The sequence below is a fragment of the Rhinopithecus roxellana genome, chromosome 15 (genome assembly GCF_007565055.1).
Source record: "Rhinopithecus roxellana isolate Shanxi Qingling chromosome 15, ASM756505v1, whole genome shotgun sequence".
NCBI lineage: Eukaryota > Metazoa > Chordata > Mammalia > Primates > Cercopithecidae > Rhinopithecus > Rhinopithecus roxellana.
In genome coordinates this window covers 12,353,475-12,375,853 of record NC_044563.1, presented here as the reverse complement: position 1 = coordinate 12,375,853, position 22,379 = coordinate 12,353,475, and the positions used below count along the sequence as shown (strand labels likewise).

Here is a 22,379-nt window from a genome sequence, read left to right as displayed (position 1 = left end):
GAGGCAGAGGACAGAGGGAGTGGGTATGGGGGGGCAGCTCAGGGGCCACTGCCAACCAGAAGCTGGGCACAGATTGGGCAAGGTGGAGGCTGGGGTACACACAGGCAGCTGGTCCGGGTTCTGGCCATGAGGGTACTGTCCAGCCACCTGCATTCCCCGCACCACCATTCCCTGCCCGACTAGGAGCTAGTGCTTCACCTGCACCAGAAACTGTTCATCAGTGAGAGTGAGGATGTAGGAGATGGTAGCCGTCTCGTAGTCCAGGCAGAGGCGGGAGAGCAGCAGGAGCAGGGCAGGTGGTGTGGCACCCCCTTTCTCCCCAGGGCTGTCACAGAAGCTCTGAGCCGTCTGGCACATAGAGCGGATGAAGCCCACAATGAGGCCCTCACGGACACCCTGACTGCAGAACTCACCCTGCAAGGAGAAGGTGCCCAGGTCCACAGCAGGTCCCCTCTTCCAGGTAAGGCTGTTAATGACCCTCTGCTGGGGCTCTAAGTGCCCCAGCCCCCTCTGCAAGGGACAGCATCATCCTGCATTCTAAGTACCCTGTAGCAGCTTCCCTGAGTGGGGGCAGAGAAAGTCAACACTGGGGACCCCACCATGCCCTGCTTCTCAGCCCAGCTGCAGATCCCCGAACCTTCCCCCCCCCCCCCCCAGACTGTGCATAAGAACCTGAAACCACACCCAGAGTGCCTGGTTTCCCCAGTTTCCCAAGCACTGGTATATAAGGTTTTGGAGGGTCAACCGGCAGGTTGAATAAGGAACACCCAAGAGGAGGCGTACCCGGAAGTAGGGCTTGTTGGAGAAGGACACCTCTTTGGCGGTGAAAAGGTGCACTGCTGCCAGAGAGGCCTTAATGTGGCTCAGGATGGAGCTGGCCACATTGGCCAGCAACTCGGCCAGGCCAGGGCCCTCCTTCCCAGCCACTCGAGGCGCTGCCAGTGCCTGGCGGACGTCGGTCAGGCAGCCCAGGAAGGCCGCCCGGAGACCCTGCAGGTGGTGGCCCAGGCGCTCGCGGGCCACTCGTTCCACGATCTCCGTGGCAGCCTCTGCGAGCCCAGCAGCGGCCAGCAGGGCCCCGGGAGCCCGCAAGCGCCGGTGGAAGCGGTCCAGCGCCCGCACCAGCAGCGAGTTGTCACCACCACCCTGCTCCTGCGCCAGCCGCCGCTCCACCAGCGCAAAATAGCGGCTGCCCAGCTCCCGGGCAAAGGCCGCCAGCCTCTCGGCACCTGCTGGGCCCTGGGCCGCAAACAGCTCCTGGTAGGCCGCCGCCACCTGGCAGAGGCCGCCCACGAAGCCACTGCCTCCATGGTCGGTGAACTCTAACACGTCGGGAGCCGGAGGCGAGGGCCCCAGCTCGGCCTCCAGGCTTCTCAGCTCCTCCTCCAGCCGGCCGCGGGCGTGTGCCAGGAACTCCTCGCACAGCTCCTCCGCAGGCTCGCCCAGGGCCAGCAGCAGCTCCACGCACTCCGCCTGCTCCGGGGCGCCTGAGCCGCCCTCCCTGCAGGAGGGAGAGGTAGTGAAGGGCAGGGCTGGGGCTGTGCCGGTGGATGGGGCAGGAGCAGGAAAGCAAAGCACAGGGCAGGGCGACAGCTCCAGGAGGGCCCAGGAGCCGGGCATAGATGGGGCTTGGGGCCGGTGGGAGCGCTGGGGTCAGGGCAGAGGGGCCACACCTGAAGCGCTGCCGCAGCTGCTGGGCCAGACGGGCCGTGATGACCTGGCAGTCGTCCTGGATGGCGCGGAACGAGGGCAGGTGTTGGTACTGCTGCAGCACGGCCTGCGCGCGGCCCTGGTAGCGCACCGCTTGCCCGTAGGCGCCCAATTCCACGCACTTGGTGAGGCGCGAAGGCAGCTCAAAGAGGAACTGCAGCTTCCTCAACAGCGCGTGGACCCCTGGGGGACGGAGGGTGACATTAGCCCCAGAGCCCCAGGAAAGGCCCACTGCAGGCCCCACCTGGCGGTGCCCACCTGCCAGCTTGGTGATGCGCTCGTGGCGGTCCTGCAACGTGGCGCTGATGCGCGCGCTGAAGTCCGTGATCACTGCCATGTTGGTGGCCAGCCGGTCCATCTCATCCTCCATCTTCCGGAAATCGTTCTTCATCTTCCGGATGGTGTCTAGGACGGCAGGGGCGGGGGAGAGGGGAGAGCGGGTGACTGCGGGGCAGGCGCAACCTCAGCCCGTTCTCACCCACCCCTTCACAGACGCCCCAGCTTGCTCCAGGGGCGCATGGATGATTCGAGAGAAAGGACTGCGAGGGCACGGGTCACAGCGCACATGGGGGCAGGGGAAGGGGGTTTATGTTCCCAAAGCAGGCGTCACTCACATACCCCCTGTAACCCCCTAGCCCTGGTGCCCAGGAGAGCCAGCCCGCACAAGAAGTCCAGATCCGAAGCAGGCCACAGGTGCTTAGCCAGCTGCCACCACTGTGCCTCAATTACTCCATCAGACCACAAGCAGCTAAGGCAGGGACCGCTGGCTCCCAGGCGCATCTGCATGCCCAGTGCACTGCCCGGAGGAGGCAATACATTCTTGTTCACCCTTATCTCCTTTCCAGACCTCCCAAAGCCTTTCACATGTGTTCCAGTACATGGGCTGTCTTCTCTGAAGGGCCCTTTCCCTTTGGTCCTGATAGAATCCTGCCTAGGGAGGCTGTTCTTCCTTTCACACACCAGGTGCCTGGGAGCCTGGTCCCTTCATACTTCTAAATCATGCCTAGATCTCCTCTCTTCAAAACCTCGGCTTCTCGGAAGACCATGCCATCAAGCCACAACCCTCCTCTTTGCTGTCTCTACTGTCCTCTGCCACTCCTCTCAGTTCCCAATCACTGCCTCCTCTTGTCCCCCTCCTGTCACCTCCTTGTGCACATCCACATGGATGAGCCTTCAAACGTTCCTGACTGTTCACTGACTGCCTCAATTCCACCTATACTTTTTTTTTTTTTTTTTGGGACAGTCTCACTCTGTCACCCAGGCTGGAGTGCAATGGTGCGATCTCGGCTCACTGCAAGCTCCGCCTCCCGGGTTCACACCATTCCCCTGCCTCAGCCTCCCGAGTAGCTGGGATTACAGGTGACCACCACTAATTTTTTTTTTTTTTTTTTTTTTTTTTAATTTTTAGTAGAGACGGGGTTTCACCGTGTTAGCCAGGATGGTCTCGATCTCCTGACCTCATGATCCACCCACCTCGGCCTCTCAAAGTGCTGGGATTACAGGCATGAGCCACCGCGGCCAGCCAATTCCACCTATTCTTGCGTTTGCCTTTTCTGATCTACCCTCTCCTTGCCATCACCAAGAACTGCCCCCTCTAAAATCTCAGCCTTAAGCCTTGCTGCCTTCATTATTCGGGCCACTCCCCTTTCTGCCCTTTCTGACAATCCGTTGGCCTCTGCAGGAAGTCTGGGCACACTGACACCAGCACTTGGTCCCTGTTCACAACGCCCCTCATGGCTTCACTTCCTTCCCCCTCACTCCTCTCAGAATTTGGGGTCCTCCATCAGCATCATCACACATTTGCAAGCTCCCTTGCCTCTCTAGCTCCACCCGCCTCCATTACTTGTCAGACAAAACCCTAGTGCAGGTTAAGCCCAATGAGCCACTTACCCCTGGCACCTGAACCAATCAACCCAACTAGTCTCCCTTTAAATTTTATGACATGAAGTCCCAAAGTGGCACTCCACACTGCCCAGCCATCCTTCCAAAGCTTCTAGTGGGTCTATTTTCCCATTTTCCAAAGTAAAATTTTCTCCTCAGTCCTCAAAACTCCAATACAAGGCTGGGCTCAGTGGCTCACGCCTATAATCCCAGCACTTTGGGAGGCTGCGGCAGGTGGATCACTTGAGGTCAGGAGTTCAAGACTAGTCTGGCCAACATGGCGAAACCCCAACTCGACTAAAAATACAAAAATTAGCCGGGCATCGTGGTATACCTGTAATCCCAGCTACTCGGGTGGCTGAGGCAGGAGAATGACTTGAACCTGAGAGGCAGAGGTTGCAGTGAGCTGAGATTATCCCACTGCACTCCAGCCTGGAGGACAGAGCGACACTCTGTCTCAAAAACAAACAAAAGGCCGGGCGCGGTGGCTCAAGCCTGTAATCCCAGCACTTTGGGAGGCCGAGGCGGGCGGATCACGAGGTCAGGAGATCGAGACCATCCTGGCTAACACTGTGAAACCCCGTCTCTACTAAAAAATACAAAAAACTAGCCGGGCGAGGTGGCGGGCGCCTGTAGTCCCAGCTACTGGGAGGCTGAGGCAGGAGAATGGCGGTAACCCCAGGAGGCGGAGCTTGCAGTGAGCTGAGATCCGGCCACTGCACTCCAGCCCGGGCGACAGAGCGAGACTCCGTCTCAAAAAAAAACAAACAAACAAACAAACAAACAAAAACAACAAAACCTCCAATACGTGCTCACTGACTCTCAACTGGGACCCTGCTTCATACACATACTTCATGGAGAGAATAAAAGCAAACATCAACTCCCTCTAAGTCTGCAAAGCAAACAGACTTCTGTGCACAGTCTATGCCTTCTGCTCTCCCTCTCCTGAGAGGTCTCATCCAATCCTGCAGCTGTGGTGACTGAGACACTTCTGCCTCCTGTCCTGACCAGAGCGCTGCCTAAGGACCTGTTTAACACGTTGATGGGGGCAGTGCACAAAGAGCTTACACGTGACACCTCCAAAACAAAACCCTTGGCCTTTCGGAAGTAACCTTTGATTCTTACTCGTCTTTCACCTAGTGATATGGGTAAGCTTTGTGTCCCCAACCAACTTTCGTCTTGAATTGTAATCCCCATAATCCCCATGTGTCAAGTGAGAGACCAGGGAATTGAATCACGGGGGCACTTCCCCCATGCTGTTGTCGTGATAGTGAATTATCACGAGATCTGATGGGTTTTGGTTTTTTGGGTTTTTTTTGAGACAGTTTCGCTCTGTTGCCCAGGCTGGAGTGCAGTGGTACAATCTCAGCTCACTGCAAGCTCCGCCTCCTGGGTTTACGCCATTCTCCTGCCTCAGCCTCCGGAGTAGCTGGCACTATAGGCGCCCGCCACCACGCCTGGCTAGTTTTTTGTATTTTTAGTAGAGACGGGGTTTCACCGTTAGCCAGGATGGTCTCGATCTCCTGACCTCGTGGTAGGACCACCTTGGCCTCCCAAAGTGCTGGGATTACAGGCATGAGCCACTGCGCCTGGCGAGATCTGATGGTTTTATAAGGGGCTCTCCCTGCTTCGCTTGGCACTTCTTCCTGCTGCCTTGTGAAGAAGATGCCTTCTCTTTCACCTTCTGCCATGATTGTAAGTTTCCTGAGGCCTCCCCAGTCATGCTGTGAACTGTGAGTCAATTAAACCTCTTTCCTTTATAAGTTACCCAGTCTCAGACAGTCCTTTACAGCAGTATGAACGCGGATTAATATACCTAGTAATCAATCCATTACCAAGTCATGGAAGGTCTACCTGCAACATTTTCTTTCTAAGCCACTATCATCTCATGTCCAACAATTGCCAACATTTCCCAACTAATTTCTCTAATTCCATTGAACGTACCAACAATGTTCATAAAGGAAGGCGAAAGGATAAGACAGAAATGTGTATGTGTAACAGGAGATTTGTTTTGTTTTGTTTCATTTTGTTTTGAGAAAGAGTCTTGCTCTGTTGCCCAGGCTGGAGTGCAGTGGCGTGATCTCAGCTCTGGAGGCTCCTGGAGGGTAGCACGCCTAGGGAGGGCATGGAAACTCCACGCTCCTTCCCCTACACCTCGCCCTGTACCCTTCATCTGTACCCTTTGTAACATCCTTTGTAATACACTGGTAAACGTGTTCTCCTGAGCTCTGTGAGCCGCTCCAGCAAATTGAGCCCAAAGAGGGAGTTGTGGAAACCCCAACCTGGAGCCAGTTGGTCAGAAGTTCTGGAGGCCCGAGGCCCCGACCTGCAGCTAGTGCCTGAAGGTGGGGGGAGGCAGACTTGGGGACTGAGCTCTCAACTCATGGAATCTGATGCTATCTCTGGGTAAATAGTTTTGGAATTAAATCAGAGTGCACGCAGCGGGTGTCTGCTGCTTGGTGTGTGGGGAAGAGACCCAACACAGCTGGTCACAGAACTCTTCTGCGGTCATGATTGTGGCGATGTGACGGCACAGGAAGCACACAGTTTGCGTTTTTCCCACACAATGCCATAAAATATATCCAAACCTTTCCATGTGGTAGGTCACAAAGAAAAAAATCTCATTCCTTTTTTGGGACAGGGTCTCCCTCTGTCACCCAGGCTGCAGTGCAGTGGCACAATCTCAGCTCACTGCAACCTCCACCTCCCAGGTTCAAGCGGTTCTCCTGCCTCAGCCCCCTGAGTAGCTGGGATTACCGACACACGCCACCACGCCTGGCTAATTTTTGTACTTTAAGTAGAGAAGGTTTCACCATGTTGGCCAGACTGGTCTCTAACCTCTGGCCTAAATACTTCCCTAACCTCCAAAACTCAGTATCATGTTTACCAAGGCAGTGCTAGAAGCACTCCAATTAAAGTCAAAACATGGCAAGGACAACCTTGATTGCCAATGTTATCTACATTGTTCTGGGGCATTAGCCAACTCAGCTAGATTCACAAGATGTATTATGGAGATACACAAATTGGAAAGGAGGGAAAAGTATCACTATTTACAGATGATATAATCAAATAAATAGGCCAGCTGTGGTGGCTCATGCCTGTAATCCCAGCACTTTGGGAGGCCAAGGCAGGCAGATCACTTGAGGTCAGGGGTTTGTCTCTACTAAAAATACAAAAATTAGTTGGGCGTGGTGGCAGGCACCTGTAATCCTAGCTACTGGGAAGACTGAGGCAGGAGAATCGCTTGAACCCTGGAGGCTGAGGTTACAGTGAGCCGAGATTGTGTCACTGCACTCTAACCTGGGTGACAGAGCGAGACTCTGTCTCAAATAATAATAATAATAATAATTGAATAAATAGAAAGCCCTAAAACAAAACCTGTAAACATTGCTATAAACAAGAGATACACCACTTTTCACTTCTTAGATTGTCAAAGATTGAAAGAGGTATTCTCTTCTTTGCTGGTGGTTATGCAAACTGATCAGTGTTTATAAAGAAGAATCTGGAAATATCTAACTGCAATCACTTGTGAGCCTTCACACACCCACACCTGTCTGTATGTGGCTCCTGGACTGTGGGAATGTCCTCCAAGCAACACTGGGAATCCATCCCACTTGGGGAGATAGCTGGAAGGATGAGTAAGGAGAAAAGCATTGAGGTCCATGACAAGGTACAAACAGACACAAAAAATGCAGGAAAAAAATAGTACAGAAAATCCAAGAGAAAGAACTGCCCAAGACAAAGAATTTTTACAGGGCTCACATCTGTAGAGCTATTAAGGGCTTTTTTAAAAAATTACATGGAAAGGTAGATCATGTATCAGTAAAATGAACTTTTCATTTTAACAACACAGTCCAAAAGAAAAGATAATTTAGCCCTCTTAGAGACGATTTCACAGAGGAAGGTTACTGAGGAATAAAATCACATGATACGAAACATCTGTATTACTTTTGGGACCACTGCCTGCATTTTGTTGGGAAAATCGTAATTTTGGGGGGTTTCCTTGCTTGAGATAGGGTCTTGCTCTGTCTATTGGTGTAGTGGTGTACGCCTATAATCCCAGCTACTCAGGAGGCTGAGGCAGGAGAATCACTTGAACCAGGGTGGTGGAGGTTACAGTGAGCCGAGATGGCACCCAGGCTGGAATGCAGTGGTGCAAACACAGCTTACTGAAGCCTTGAACTCTGGGGCTCAAGTGATCTTCCTACCTTAGCCTCTGAAGTAGCCAGGACTACACAAAAGTGCCATCACACCCGGCTAATTTTTTTATTTTTGTTTAAATTTTTTGTAGAGATGGGGTCTCTCTATGTTGCCTAGGCTGGTCTCCAACTCCTGGGCTCAAGCAATGCTCTCACTTCAGCCTCCCAAAGTGCTGGGATCACAGGAATGAGCCACTGTGCCTGGCAGGAAAATAATTTTTCTTGCCAATTCATAGATGGTGAACTAAAGGACATAGCAAAGGCAGTGCTATGAAGTGAAAAACAATAAAAGCAGAGCCGAGGCTGAGGTTTGTAAAAGGATCATGGGCTAATGATCTAAGGGAGACAGGCTTGGCAGTTGATGAGGCATTTCGTCTTCACCCAGTGAATTACTGGTTTTGTTTACGGGCATGTGACACAGTCTCCTTCCAGGTCTGCCAAAAACTACCATCAAAAGAGGAGACCCTTTCAGTAGTGGGTGTTTGAGCCCATGACACTTAGGGGCTACCTGAAGAGGGAAGTTTGAATCCAACTTCTAAAGGGTAAAATCCAAACACTAAGTCATTAGGAAAACAGAGTAAAAGAAAACCCAACACTGTTGTGTGCTGTCATTGTCACTGCCTGCATAGCCATGGAGCCATTAAACTAGAGATAAAAATTGTACCATATCCAAAAATGACAGTGAAAAGCATCCATACCATTCAGTCATAAAGACTACACTGTTCATCTTTGCATTTCAAGCTTGGTAAGAAAAGCAAGCCAGGCGTAGTGGCTCACGCCTATAATCCCAGCACTCTGGGAGGCCAAGGCGGGTGGATCACCTGAGCTCACCAGCCTGGCCAAAATGGTGAAACCCCGTCTCTGCTGAAAATACAATGATTAGCCAAGTGTGGTGGCAGGCGCCTGTAATCCCAGGTACTTGGGAGGCTAAGACCGGAGAATCACTTGAACCCCGGAGGCAGAGGTTGCAGTGAGCCAAGATTGCCCCACTGCACTCCAGCCTGGGTGACAGAGCAAGATTCTGTCTGAAAAAAAAAAGCTCGTTAAGCAAAGCAGTTTGCAACCAGGGAAAGTGAAAACCATCTGGATGCCAGGATGCTGGCTACCTTGGGAGGGGACTGGGTGGTAACTGGTAGGAGGCTCAGGGGGCTTTGCTGGTTATGCTGTTTCCCAACCTGCATGCTGATTATGTGAAATCCATGGAGCTGTCCACTTCTGTGCACTTTTTTGCATATCTGTTAATTTTCTTTTTCTTTTTTTTTTTTTTTTGAGACAGGGTCTGGCTCTGTCACCCAGGCTGGAGTGCAGTGACACAATCTTGGCTCATTACAACCTCTGCCTCCCAGGTACAAGCCTTCCACCTCAACTTCCTGAGCAGCTGGGACCACAGGGACACGACACCACACCCAGCTAATTTTTGTATTTTTTGTAGAGATGGGTGTAGCCTGTTGGCCAGGATGGTCTTGAACTCCTGAGCTCAAGCAATCTGCCTGCCTCTGCCTCCCAAAATGTTGGGATTATAGGCATGAGCCACCACACCTGGCCTCTTTTAATTTTCAGTGAAATGTACTTTTACAAAGACTCCTTTGTCTTTGCCTGGAGAAAAGAATTAGAAGGGGCTTTTCCCTGTATAATGTTTGAGATCTTTCTAATTTTGACACAAGTAAATGCATTATTACATACATAATGAAACTCAATGTCTAGGTGAGAGGTTGGCAAACTACAGCCTGCAGGCCAAAGCTGGCTCAACCCCTGGTTTTTGTTTTTAATTGGGACATAATTGACATACCATAAAATTCAATGGTTTTTAATATGTTTAATATATTCACAAGGTTGTACAAACAACCTATGTAATTCCAGAAAATTTCATCATCCCCTAAAGAAACCCTGCAACCCTTGGCAGTCATTCCTTATTCCCCCACTCCTAGAACTTGGCAACCATTAATCTAGTTTCTGTCTCTATGGATTTGTCTATTCTACAAAATACATTTAACAGAAATGGAATCATAGGCATAGGAAACATTAGCATGTTTCCAAGGTTAATCTATGTTGTAGCCTGTGTCAGTATGTTATATCTATTTTTATGGCTGAATAATATTCCACTGTGTGGATATTTGTTTATATTCATCCATCAATTGATGGCCATTTGGATTATTTCCACCCTGTGGCTATTATAAAAAGTGCTGTTATTGGCCAGGTGCAGTGGCTCATGCCTGTAATCTCAGTACTTTGGGAGGCCGAGGCAAGTGGATCACTTGAGGTCAGAAGTTCAAGACCAGCCTGGCCAACAAGGTGAAATTCTGTCTCTAGTAAACATACAAAAAAAAAAAAATTAGGCGGGTATGGTGGTGCATACGTACAATCTCAGCTACTCAGGAGGCTGAGGCAGGAGAATCGCTTGAACTGGGGAGGCAGAGGTTACAGTGAGCCAAGATGGCACCACTGCACTCTAGCCTGGGTAACAGAGTTAGACTCCATCTCAAAAACAGCAACAACAAAATGCTGCTATGAACATTTGTGTACATGTTTTTGTGTGAACATATGTTTTCAATTCTCTTTGGTATATTCCTAGGAGTAAAACTGCTAGATCATATGGTAACCTTGAGTGTGGTTTTGAAGAACAGTCAAACTGTCTTCCACATTGGGTGCACCATTTTGTGGTTTGGATTTGCATTTCCCTAAGACCTAATGATGCTGAGCATCTTTATATGTGCTTTTTGGCCACTTGTATGTTTTCTCTGGAGAAGTGTCTATTCAAATCCTTTGCCCATTTTAAATTAGGGTTATCTTTTCAGTCCTGAGCTAAAAAATGTTCTTTATATGTTCTGAACACTAGATCTTTATTAGATAAATAACCTGCAAATATTTACTCCCATTCTGTGGGCTGTCCTTTTATTTTTTATTTTTTTATTATTATTTTTTGAGATGGAGTCTCGCTCTGTTGCCCAGGCTGGAGTGCAGTGGCATGATCTCGACTCACTGCAACCTCCGCCTCCTGGGTTCAAGTGATTCCCCTGCCTCAGCCTCCCGAGTAGCTGGGACTATAGGTGCCTGCCACCACGCCCAACTAATTTTTGTATTTTTAGTAGAGACGGGGTTTCACCATAATATTGGCCAGGCTGGTCTTGAACTCCTAACCTCAGGTGATCTGCCACCTCAGGCTCCCAAAGTGCTGGGATTATGGGCGTGAGTCACCGTGCCTGGCCTTATTTTTTTTATTTTTTTAGAGACAGAGTTTCGCTCTGTCACCCAGGCTAGAGTGCAGAGGAGCAATCTTGGCTCACTGCAAGCTCTGCCTCTCGGGTTCACACCATTCTCCTGCCTCAGCCTCCCGAGTAGCTGGGACTACGGGCGCCCACCAGCACGCTGGCCAATTTTTTGTATTTTTAGTAGAGATGGGGTTTCACTGTGTTAGCCAGGATGGTCTTGATCTCCTGACCTCGTGATCCACCGACCTCGCCCCCCAAAGTGTTGGGATTACAGGCATGAGCCACCACGCCCGGCCTTATTTTTTTTTTTGTTATTTTTTGAAATAGGGTCTTGCTTTGCCACTCAGGCTAGAGTGCAGTGGCACAATCTCAGTTCACTGCAGCATCAACCTCCTGGGCTCAAGTGATCTTCCCACCTCAGCCTCCCAAGTAACTGGGGCTACAGGTGTACACCACCATCCCTGGCTATTTTTTGTATTTTTGGTAGAGACGAGGTTTTGCCATGTTGCCCAGGATCCTTTTACTTTCTTGATAGGGTCCCTACAGCATAAGATTTGAATTTTGATGAAGTCCAATATATCTATTTTTATCTTTAGTTACTTGTGCTTTGGGTGTCATCCCTAAGAAACTGCTGCATAATCCAAGGTTAAAAAATTTTACACCTATGTTTTCTTCTAAGAGTTGTATAGGCCAGGCATGGTGGCTCACACCTGTAATCTCAGCACTTTGAGGGGCCGAGGCAGGCGGATCACTTGAGGTCGGGAGTTGGAGACCAGCCTGACCAACATGGAGAAACTCTGTCTCTACTAAAAATAGAAAATTAGTTGGGCATGGTGGTGCATGCCTGTAATCCCAGCTACTCGGGAGGCTGAGGCAGGATAATTGCTTGAACACAGGAGGCAGAGGTTGCAGTAAGCAGAGATTGCACCATTGCACTTAAGTCTGGGCAACAAAAGCGAAACTACTCCGTCTCAAAAAAAAAAAAAAAAGTGGCTGGGCGCGGTGGCTCAAGCCTGTAATCCCAGCACTTTGGGAGGCCGAGGCGGGTGGATCACGAGGTCAGGAGATCGAGACCATCCTGGCTAACATGGTGAAACCCTGTCTCTACTAAAAATACAAAAAACTAGCCGGGCGAGGTGGCGGGCGCCTGTAGTCCCAGCTACTTGGGAGGCTGAGGCAGGAGAATGGCTTGAACCCAGGAGGCGGAGCTTGCAGTGAGCTGAGATCTGGCCACAGCGCTCCAGCCTGGGTGACAGAGCGAGACTCTGTCTCAAAAAAAAAAAAAAAAAAAAAAAAAAATTAGCCAGGTGTGGTGGCACACACCTGTGGTCCCAGCTATTCAGAAGGCTGAGGTGGGAGGATCACGAGGCCGGGAGGCCAAGATTACAGTGAACTGTGATCATGCCACTGCATTCTAGCCTGGGCTACAAAGTGAGACCGAACTCTGTCTCCAAAAAAAACAAAAAACAAAAAACTTGGAAGTGTTAGTCTTCCAACTTTGTTCTTCTTTTACAAGGTTATTTGGGAAATTCTGGGTCTCCTGCAATTTCTCATACAATTTTATGCTGTTTGTCAATTTCTGCAAAACAAACAAAAAAAAAAGTCAGTTGGAAAAGTGATAGGGAAGACCTTGAATCAATTTGGGAAGTACTGCCATCTTAAATAGTAAATTAAAACATAAAGTTCTCTGATCAATGAACATGGAATGTCTTCATTTATTTAGGTCTCCTTTAACTTCTTCTTCTTTTTTTTTTTTTTGAGACAGAGTCTCGCTCTGTCGCCCAGGCTGGAGTACAGTGGCGCCATCTCGGCTCATTGCAAGCTCCGCCTCCCTGGTTCACGCCATTCTCCTGCCTCAGCCTCCCAAGTACCTGGGACTACAGACGCCCATCACGACATCCAGCTAATTTTTTGTATTTTTAGTAGAGACTGGTTTTCACCGTGTTAGCCAGGATGGTCTTGATCGCCTGACCTCGTGATCCGCCTGCCTTGGCCTCCCAAAGTGCTGGGATTACAGGCGTGAGCCACCGCACCCGGCCTCCTTTAATTTCTTTCAACAATGTTTTATAGTTTTCAGTATACAAAATACCAAAAATACCTTTACTTCTTTTATTAAATATATTCCTAAATATTTTATTCTTGATATTACTGTAAATGGAACTGTTTTCTTATTTATTTATTTATTTTTCTTTGAGACGGGGTCTCACTCTGTCACCCAGGCTGCAGTGCAGTGGCACGACCTAGGCTTACTGCAACCTAACCTCCCAGACTCAAGCAAGCAATCCTCCCACCTCAGCCTCTGAGGCAGCTAGGACCACAGGCACATGCCACCACGCAAGCTCATTTTTAAAAACTTTTTTTTTGTAGAGGCTAGGCACAGTAGCTCACACTATAATCCCAGCACTTTGGGAGACCAAGGTGGGCGGATCACTTGAGGTCAGGAGTTCAAGGCCAGCATGGCCAAACATGGTGAAATCCCATCTCTATTAAAAATACAAAAATTAGGCCGGGCACGGTGGCTCAAGCCTGTAATCCCAGCACTTTGGGAGGCCGAGACGGGCGGATCACAAGGTCAGGAGATCGAGACCATCCTGGCTAACACGGTGAAACCCCGTCTCTACTAAAAATACAAAAACTAGCCGGGCGAGGTGGCAGGCGCCTGTAGTCCCAGCTACTCGGGAGGCTGAGGCAGGAGAATGGCGTAAACCCGGGAGGCGGAGCTTGCAGTGAGCTGAGATCCGGCCACTGCACTCCAGTCCGGGTGACAGAGCGAGACTCCGCCTCAAAAAAAAAAAAAAAAAAAAAAAAAAAATTAGCTGGTCCTGGTAGCACATGCTTTGTAGTCCCAGCTACTCAGGAGGCTGAGCCAGGAGACTCGCTTGGGCCCAGGAGGCAGATGTTGCAGTGTGCAGAGATCATGCCTGGGCAACAGAGCAAGACCCTGTCTCAAAAAAAAAAAAAAAAAAAAAAGAAAGAAAGAAAAGAAAAAAAAAGATTTTTTTGTAGAGATGGAGGTTTTATTACGTTACCCAGGCTGGTCTTGAACTCATGGGCTCAAGTGGTCCTCTCACCTCAGCCTCCCAAAGTGCTGGGATTACAGGCATGAGTCACTGCGCCTGGCCTCATTTAGTTCTTTAGACATCGTTTCCTTTAGCTCTGTGAACATACTTAACAAATTTAAGCCTTTGAGTAGTAAACCGAATTCTATTGATTACTGAGGTATTTTTCCTGTGAATGGACCATGCTTTCTTGTCACTTTGCATGTCTCATCAATTTTTGTTCAAAATTAACCATTTAAAATAAATTGGCTGGGCACGGAGGTTCACACCTGTAATCCCAGCACTTTGGGAGGCTGAGGCAGGCGGATCACAAAGCCAGGAGTTTAAGACCAGCCTGGCCAACATAGTGAAATCCCATCTCTATTAAAAATAAAATTTAAAAAAAATTAGCCAGGTGTGATGGTGGGTGCCTGTAATCCTAGCTACTTGGGAGGCTGAGGCAGGAGAATCGCTTGAACCTGGGAGGTGGAGGTTGCAGTGAGCCGAGATCATGCCACTGCACACCAGCCCGGGCAACAGTGTGAGACCGCATCTCAAAAAAATAAATAAAATAAAATAAAATAAAATCATATAATACATTATGGAAACTCTGGAAATCAGATTATCTTCCCTCCTCGGGTTCATTGTTGCTCTTTGTTGTAGTTGCTGTTTGTTTACTGAGTTTTCTGAGTTCCTCAGCCTGAACTAATTAGTTGCTGAGCAAATACTATATAGTTTCTGTTCTTTGTTGTATATAGTCACTAAAATCTTTACTTGGCCAGCTTGGTGGTCAGCTAATAATTGAACAGCAATTTCCTTAAATGCCTGGAACCAGCCGGGTATGGTGGCGTGCACATGTAACCCTGGCTACTTGGGAGGCTGAGGCAGGAGAATCGCTTGAACCTGGGAGGCAGAGGTTGCAGTGAGCCAAGATCGCACCACTGTACTCCAGCCTGGAAGACAAGAGCAAAACTCCGTCTCAAAAATAAATAAATAAAATTAAAAATTAAATGCCTGGAACCAATAAATCCTTGTCTTTGCTGAGGGGCTCTGTGTGCGTGTTTTGGCACAACTAAAACACTCAGCCAGACAGTTTCTAACTTGGCCTCAGCCTTCACTTCCTGCTTGTGCAGAAGTGCCTCAAGATGAGCCAGGCATGAGAGCTTAGGGTATTCTCAGGTCTTTCCTGAGCAAACATACAGCCCTACAAATGCAAGTGGCCTTCAAGATTCCCAGGAATAAATACGTCAGAGCTTGTCAGAGCTGCTGTAGCTATCTCATTCCTCGGCTTTCCATTAAGGCTTTTTGGTTAGTCTACGTCTGTACCAACTATTATAAAGCAACTGGGGCAGTCACGACATTGGCCTATAATTATTGTGACAATTAAAAAGCCCTGGTAGCCAGGCGTGGTGGCTCACACCTATAATCCCAGCACTTTGGGAGGCTGAGGTGGGAGGACTGCTAGAGCCCAGGCATTCAAGACCAGCCTGAGCAACAGAGTGAGACTTCTCTAAAAAAAAAAAAAAAAAAAAAAAAAAAAATTAGATGGGTGTAGTGGTGTACCCCTGTGGTACCAGCTACTTAGAAGGCTGAGGTGGGCCGGACGCGGTGGCTCAAGCCTGTAATCCCAGCACTTTGGGAGGCCGAGACGGGCGGATCACGAGGTCAGGAGATCGAGACCATCCTGGCTAACACGGTGAAACCCCGTCTCTACTAAAAAATACAAAAAACTAGCCCGGCGAAGTGGTGGGCGCCTGTAGTCCCAGCTACTCGGGAGGCTGAGGCAGGAGAACGGCGTAAACCCAGGAGGCGGAGCTTGCAGTGAGCTGAGATCCGGCCACTGTACTCCAGCCCGGGCGACAGAGCGAGACTCCGTCTCAAAAAAAAAAAAGAAAAAAAGAAGGCTGAGGTGGGAAGATGGCTTGGCTTGAGCCAAGATCGTGCCACTGCACTCCAGCCTGGGCACAGAGCAAGACTCCGTCTCAAAAAAACAAAACAAACAAACAAACAAAACAAAGTGCTGGGATTACAAGGCATGAACCACCACACCTAGCCATGAGCTGCTATTTTATTTTGTGTTTTTTTTTTTTTTTTGAGATGGAGTCTCACTCTGTTGCCCAGGCTGGAGTGCGGTGGCCGGATCTCAGCTCACTGCAAGCTCCGCCTCCCGGGTTCACGCCATTCTCCTGCCTCAGCCTCCCAAGTACCTGGGACTACAGGCGCCCGCCACCTCGCCCGGCTAGTTTTTTGTATTTTTTTAGTAGAGATGGGGTTTCACAGTGTTAGCCAGGATGGTCTCGATCTCCTGACCTTGTGATCCGCCCGTCTCCGCCTCCCAAAGTGCTGGGATTACAGGCTTGAGCCACCGCACCCGGCCCCTTATTTGTGTTTTTTATTGACACGGAGTCTCACTCTGTCGCCCAGGCTGGAGGGCAGTAGTGCAATCTAGGCTCACTGCAACCTCCACCTCCTGTGTTCAAGCAATTATCCTGCCTCAGCCTCCTGAGTAGCTAGGATTACAGGCGCCCGCCACCACGCCCAACTAATTTTTGTATTTTTAGTAGAGACAGGGTTTCACCATGTTGGCCAGGCCGGTCTCAAACTCCTGACCTCAAGTGATCTGCCCGATGCAGTCTCCCAAAGTGCTGGGATTATAAGGCGTGAACCACCGCACTCAGCCACGAGCTGATATTTTATTTTTTTATCGAGATGGAGTCTTGCTCTGTCGCCCAGGCTGGAGGGCAGTGGTGTAATCTGGGCTCACTGCAACCTCTGCCTCCTGAGTTCAAACAATTATCCTGCCTCAGTCTCCTGAGTAGCTGGGATTACAGGCGCCTGCCACCACGCCCAGATAAGTTTTGCATTTTTAGTAGAAACAGGGTTTCACCATGTTGTTCAGGCTGGTCTCGAACTGCTGACCTCATGATCCACCCGCCTTGGCTTCCCAAAGTGCTGGGATTACAGGCGTGAGCCACTGTGGCCGGCCTGAGCTGTTATTTTTTAAGGCTACAGCTGAGTTGGAGAGCAAGCAGTGGGGCTAGGGCAAGTTCAAACACCACAGGGTTCACTATTCTTACCAAGATTCAGCTATTTTTCTTAAATAAATATTCCCTGGATTGCTTGCTGCAAACCTTGGTTAATTTCCAGAGTTCGGAAAAAGTTGTTTCTGACTATTCTGGCTAGATTTTTCACGGCTTTTTTTTTTTTTTTTTTTTTTTCCTGAGAATGAGTCTCACTCTGTCACCCAGGTTGGAGTACAGTGGTGTGATCTCAGTTCACTGCAATCTCCACCTCCTAGGTTCAAGCGATTCTCTCCTGCCTCAGTCTCCCAAGTAGCTGGGATTACAGGTGCCCGCCACCACAACCGGCTATTTTGTTTGTTTGCTTTTTGTTTTTGAGATGGAGTCTCCCTCTGTCACCCAAGCTGGAGTGTAGTGGTGTGATCTCGGCTCACTGTAACCTCTGCTTCCCAGGTTCAAGCGATTCTCCTGCCTCAGCCTCCCTGAGTACCTGGGACTACAGGCATCTGCCACCATGCCTGGCTAATTTTTGTATTTGTAGTAGAAATGGGGTTTCATCTTGTTGGCCAGGATGGTCTTGAACTCCTGACCTCACGTGATCCACCCGCCTTGGCCTCCCAAAATGCTAGAATTACAGGTGTGAGCCACTACCCCCAGTCTAATTTTTTTCATTGCTTTTATGGAGGATAAAAATCTTTAATGTATTTACTCCAGCATTTTTGCTGATGTCACTCCAGAACCTCACCGCCCACATTTGTAAATGAAATCTTACTGGAACACAGCCAAGCTCTTTCATTTGCATACTGGCTATGATGCTTCCAAGCTACAATGGCACAGTCAAGTAGCTGCAAGAGAACAGATAGTCCATAAAGCCTAAAATACTTTTTGGTCCTTTTCAGAAAAAAAGTTTGACAACCCCTGGTTTATGGTCTAGCCCTGCTCGCTTCATTTCCAACATTCCTGTTCTTCCTGCACAGGAGAGCTTTCCCAGGGCCTCGGCATAGGTTGTTTCATCAGTCTGTTTACTAACCGTCTCTTTCTCTAGAATGTATATTCTGTGACAGCTTAATGTTGTCTTGTTTGCTGCTATATCCACCATTCAGTGCTTAAGCTGAAAGCCAGGGGTCATTCTTTACATCCAGAGCTCCTCAATACCAGGTCCAGACCTCCTCAATACCAGGGCTGTCCATACCCCAGTCTGCTTATCACTGTCCATTTTCACCATTACTATCTTGGAGTCAGATCCCAGAATCTCTGGCCCAACTATTGATATGATGGCCACCTCTCCAACCCATTCCTTTTTTTTTTTTTTTTTTTTTTTGAGATGGAATTTCACTCTTGTTGCCCAGGCTGGAGTGCAATGGCACAATCTCGGCCACTGCAACCTCTGCCTCCTGGGTTCAAGCAATTCTCCTGCCTCAGCCTCCCAAGTAGCTGGGATTATAGGTGTTCGCCACTACGCCTGGCTAATTTGTTGTATTTTTAGTAGAGATGGGGTTTCACCATGCTGGCCAGCCTGGTCTCAAACTCCTGACCTCAGGTGATTCACCCGTCTCGGCCTCCCAGAATGCTAGGATTATAGGCATGAACCACTGCACCCGGCCTTTTTTTTTTTTTTTAGACTACGTCTTGCTCTGTTACCCAGGCTAGAGTGCAATGGTAAGATTATAGCTTACTGCAATTTCCAACTCCTGGGCTCATGTGATCCACCCACCTTAGCCTCCCCAAGTAGCTGGGTTTAATCTAACAAGTGTGTGCCACCATACCCAGCCATTTTCTTTTTCTAGATATCGGGTCTCACTATGTTGCCCAGGCTGGTCTCAAACTCCCACCTCAGTGGGATTCTCCCACTGAATGATTCTCCCACCTCAGCTTTCCAAAGTGCAGGGATTACAGGCATGAGCCACTGCGCTCAGCCCCATCCATTCCTACCAGTGCAGCTGGAGGAATCTATTCAAACCAGAAATCTGAGCACATCACTCATTTGTCTTAGCTCTCTGTGGATAAAAGCCAAATCCTTAACATGTTCTGGAAGGTTTCTAGTTAAAGTGAACATCTACTACCCGCCTGGCTCTGCCCACATCCTGCTTCCCCTCCTGCTACCATAGATGAACTCCCGGCCCTTTGCTGAAGCTGATGCCTCCATCCCTGCTCTGTTCCACCCGCCTCCTTCCTGAGGACCTTGTTCCTTTTTCATTTCTCTCTCTCTCGCCCAATCAACACACACTCCATGCTACATTACTTTCCTGAGTGTCTCGTCCATGTCTATCAAATCCATGTCTTGGAACACCTTCCTCACTTAGCTTTTTTTTTTTTTTTTTTTTGAGACGGAGTCTCACTCTGTTGCCCAGGCTGGAGTGTAGTGGCATGATCTCAGCTCACTGCAACCTCCATCTCCTGGGTTCAAGTGATTCTCCTGCTTCAGCCTCATGAGTAGCTTGGACTACAGGCATGCGCCACCTTGCCCAGGTAATTTTTGTATTTTTTGTAGAGACAGGGTTTCACCACATTGGCCAGGCTAGTCTTGAACTCCTAGCCTCAAGTGATCCACCTGCCTCAGCCTCCCAAAGTGCTGGGATCACAGACGAGAACCACCATGCCCAGCCCCTCACTTAAGCTTCTAAGACATCAGTGCTCCTGGTTATCCTCGCAGTTTTCCAAATGTTTGTTCCTTTTGTGGGATCTACAAAAAGAGCTAAGTCTCAAAATATTATACACATTCCAACAAATGGAAAATGTAATCTTACTAAATTCCTGTGAGAAATATCCCAGCACAGAAACTATGATTTCTTGCCATTTTGATGATGGTATTAGCTAACAGAAAGGTGCCTACTCATGGAACATGCTTCAAATCAGATAAAAGAACAATGTGTGTAGGTTACCACACCCACCACTGTGACATGGGAGTAACAGACATCAGAATGCAACCCCACAGATGCTCCCAGAACATTCCACAGACTGCAGGTAAACCCTTCGGATCTGCCTCCTGGACTTACTACACGTGGGTGTACAACTACTACAAAAGTCTGAGTAGCACATCTCCTCAAAACAGCACAGAAGCTAGTGTGGAAAATAGCGGAACACTGTCTGGCACTAGAGAATAAAGAGGACAGAAGAAAAAAAAAGCCTCGACATGGTCTTTGTGTCTCTCTTTGCTTAGTTAAGGAGGGAAGGAAGGGAGAGAGAAAGAAAGGGAGGGACAAGACCACCTTTTCTTCTCTGGAGCAGAAAAGAAAGCTATCAATAATAAGAGAAACTACACCTGACTGAGGTTTCCTTGGTGTCAGGGATTCTTACTATTTTTTCAGACAGGGTCTTGCTCTGTTGCCTAGGCTGGAGTTCTGTGACCTTATCTCAGCTCACTGCAACCTCCACCTCCCAGGTTCGAGCGATTCGCCCACCTCAGCCTCCCAAATAGCTGGGATTACAGGCGCCTGCCACCACACCCAGCTAATTTTTTTATTTTTAGTAGAGACAGGGTTTCACCATATTGGCAAGGCTGGTCTCGAACTCCTGACCTCAGGTGATCCACCTGCCTCGGCCTCCCAAAGTGCTGGGATTACAGGCATGAGCCACTGCGCCCAGCCTCGTGTCAGGGATTCTTCTTCAGATAGATACTTTCTTTTTTTTGAGACAAGGTCTTGCTCTGTTGCCCAGGTTGAAGTGGAGTGGTACAAGCACAGCTCACTGCAGCCTCCATCTACCAGGCTCAAGTGATCTTCCCTCCTCAGTCTCCTGAGTAGCTGGGACTACAGGCATAGGCCATCATGTCCGGTTAATTTTTATATTTTATTTTTTTGTAGAGATGGAGTCCCACTGTATTTCCCAGGTCAATCTTAAACTCTTAGGCTCAAGTGATCCTCCCACTTCAGCCTCCCAAAGTGCTAGGATTACAGGCATAAGCCACCATACCTGGCCTTTTAAATGCTTCAGATAAATACATTTCATTTTAAAATTTCCTTTTGGGCTGGGCCAGCGATTCACACCCATAATCCCAGTGCTTTGGGAGGATCCAGAAGGATCACATGAGCCTGGGATGTCCAGGCTGCAGTGAGCCATGATCATGCTACTGCCCTCCAGCCTGGGAGACAGAACAAGACATTGTCTCTAAAAATAAACAAATAATCTCCTTTTGTGTTTTCTCTCCTTTGGTACTTAAGACAACTCTCTGAGAGCAGCTGTTATCTCTATAGTAGTCTGACAACGAAGGCTCAAAGGGAAGGAGGTGAGAATGGAATAATGTCAGGGCAAGACTGGAATCTGAGTCTCCCCCCTCTAAATCCCCTGCTGGTTTTCCCAACACAGGTGGGAGAATGGGGGCTGTGAGACTTTGGAGGGTGTGTCCCCGTGGGGATCACCTGTGGCTGAGATGAACTTGTTGTAGTTCTCATAGACCAGGGTCTGCATGTCGCTGTCTAGAGCCCGGATCTGCCGCACCATGTCCGTCTCACTGTCCATCAGCTGGGCCAGAGGGCACTCTCTACGCAGCTGAAGAAGTTGGGTGGTTAGTGTTCGGGTCAGGAGGCACTCATGTCCCTCAGCCTTGCCCGCAGCTGATAGGCTTTCAGTGCAAGAAATCTCTGATTCCCACCCCACCCCCCAAACCCCGCCGGCTCTCAGGAATCCCAGGCATGGGGCCCTAAGTGGCCTAGCTCAGGGGTTACTAGGTTCAACCCTGTTTGGTGTTTGTCAGCATTTGAAATCCTGGGGCTCGGCCTAAGCCCAGCCCCACGCCTGTCATCGCTTGGGCCACGCCCCCAATCCGGGGCCTATCACATCAGCCCAGGAGACCTCAGCTGCCGCATCACCTTAGGCCAGTCCAGTCCTATTCATATCACCTCAGACGCCTGAGCTGCTCGTACTCCCTGGCCGAAGCTCGTCCTCTTATGAACCCCTGCTCCCCTCAACCTCACAAAAAGTCGGAGGCATGATCTGGAGGAGCAATATATCAGGGGCCTGGTGCCCTTCCCCCTTCCCCGCATCCCCCGCTCCCCGCACACACACCTTGTCTAGGTAAACTTCCGGGTCGAAGTGCGCCCCGTTCAGGTCAGTCGGGTCCAGGGGGTCGGGCCCCGCAGGGCGTCCCGCTGCCTCCCCTTCCGAGAGGCCGTAGTAAAGCTTCAGCATCCCGTGCGCCTTCCGCCGACGCTCCGGAGCCTCCCCCTCGGGCCCTTCTGGGGAGTCCCCAGGTCCAGACCCCGGGCTAGGACCGGCGGCAGCTGCCGCCGCCATCGCTCCAACTGCAGCCCACGGGCGTAAGGCTGGGAAGGAAGGGGACGGGGAGGAGGCACTTCCGGGAGCCATAAAGTTGTTGTTGAAACG

At 49.6% G+C, this 22,379-nt stretch overlaps 1 protein-coding gene across 3 annotated transcripts in view; it reads right to left on the bottom strand.

Moving 5' to 3' along the window:
* VPS51 (VPS51 subunit of GARP complex) overlaps positions 1-22,379 on the bottom strand; it is a 24,392-nt gene extending 2,013 nt beyond the window's left edge. The window contains exons 1-6 of one of the 3 annotated variants that reach the window (XM_010363944.2): positions 22,062-22,375; positions 21,416-21,545; positions 1,969-2,115; positions 1,674-1,893; positions 784-1,501; positions 199-414 (exon numbers count right to left, since the gene is read on the bottom strand). In XM_010363944.2, the coding sequence (XP_010362246.1) occupies positions 199-414; positions 784-1,501; positions 1,674-1,893; positions 1,969-2,115; positions 21,416-21,545; positions 22,062-22,361 (1,731 nt within the window). In that variant the 5' untranslated portion in view covers positions 22,362-22,375. Of the gene's footprint in view, positions 1-198; positions 415-783; positions 1,502-1,673; positions 2,116-21,415; positions 21,546-22,061 lie in introns of all 3 variants that reach the window. The other 2 variants (XM_010363943.2, XM_030918159.1) reach the window with 2 other exon arrangements.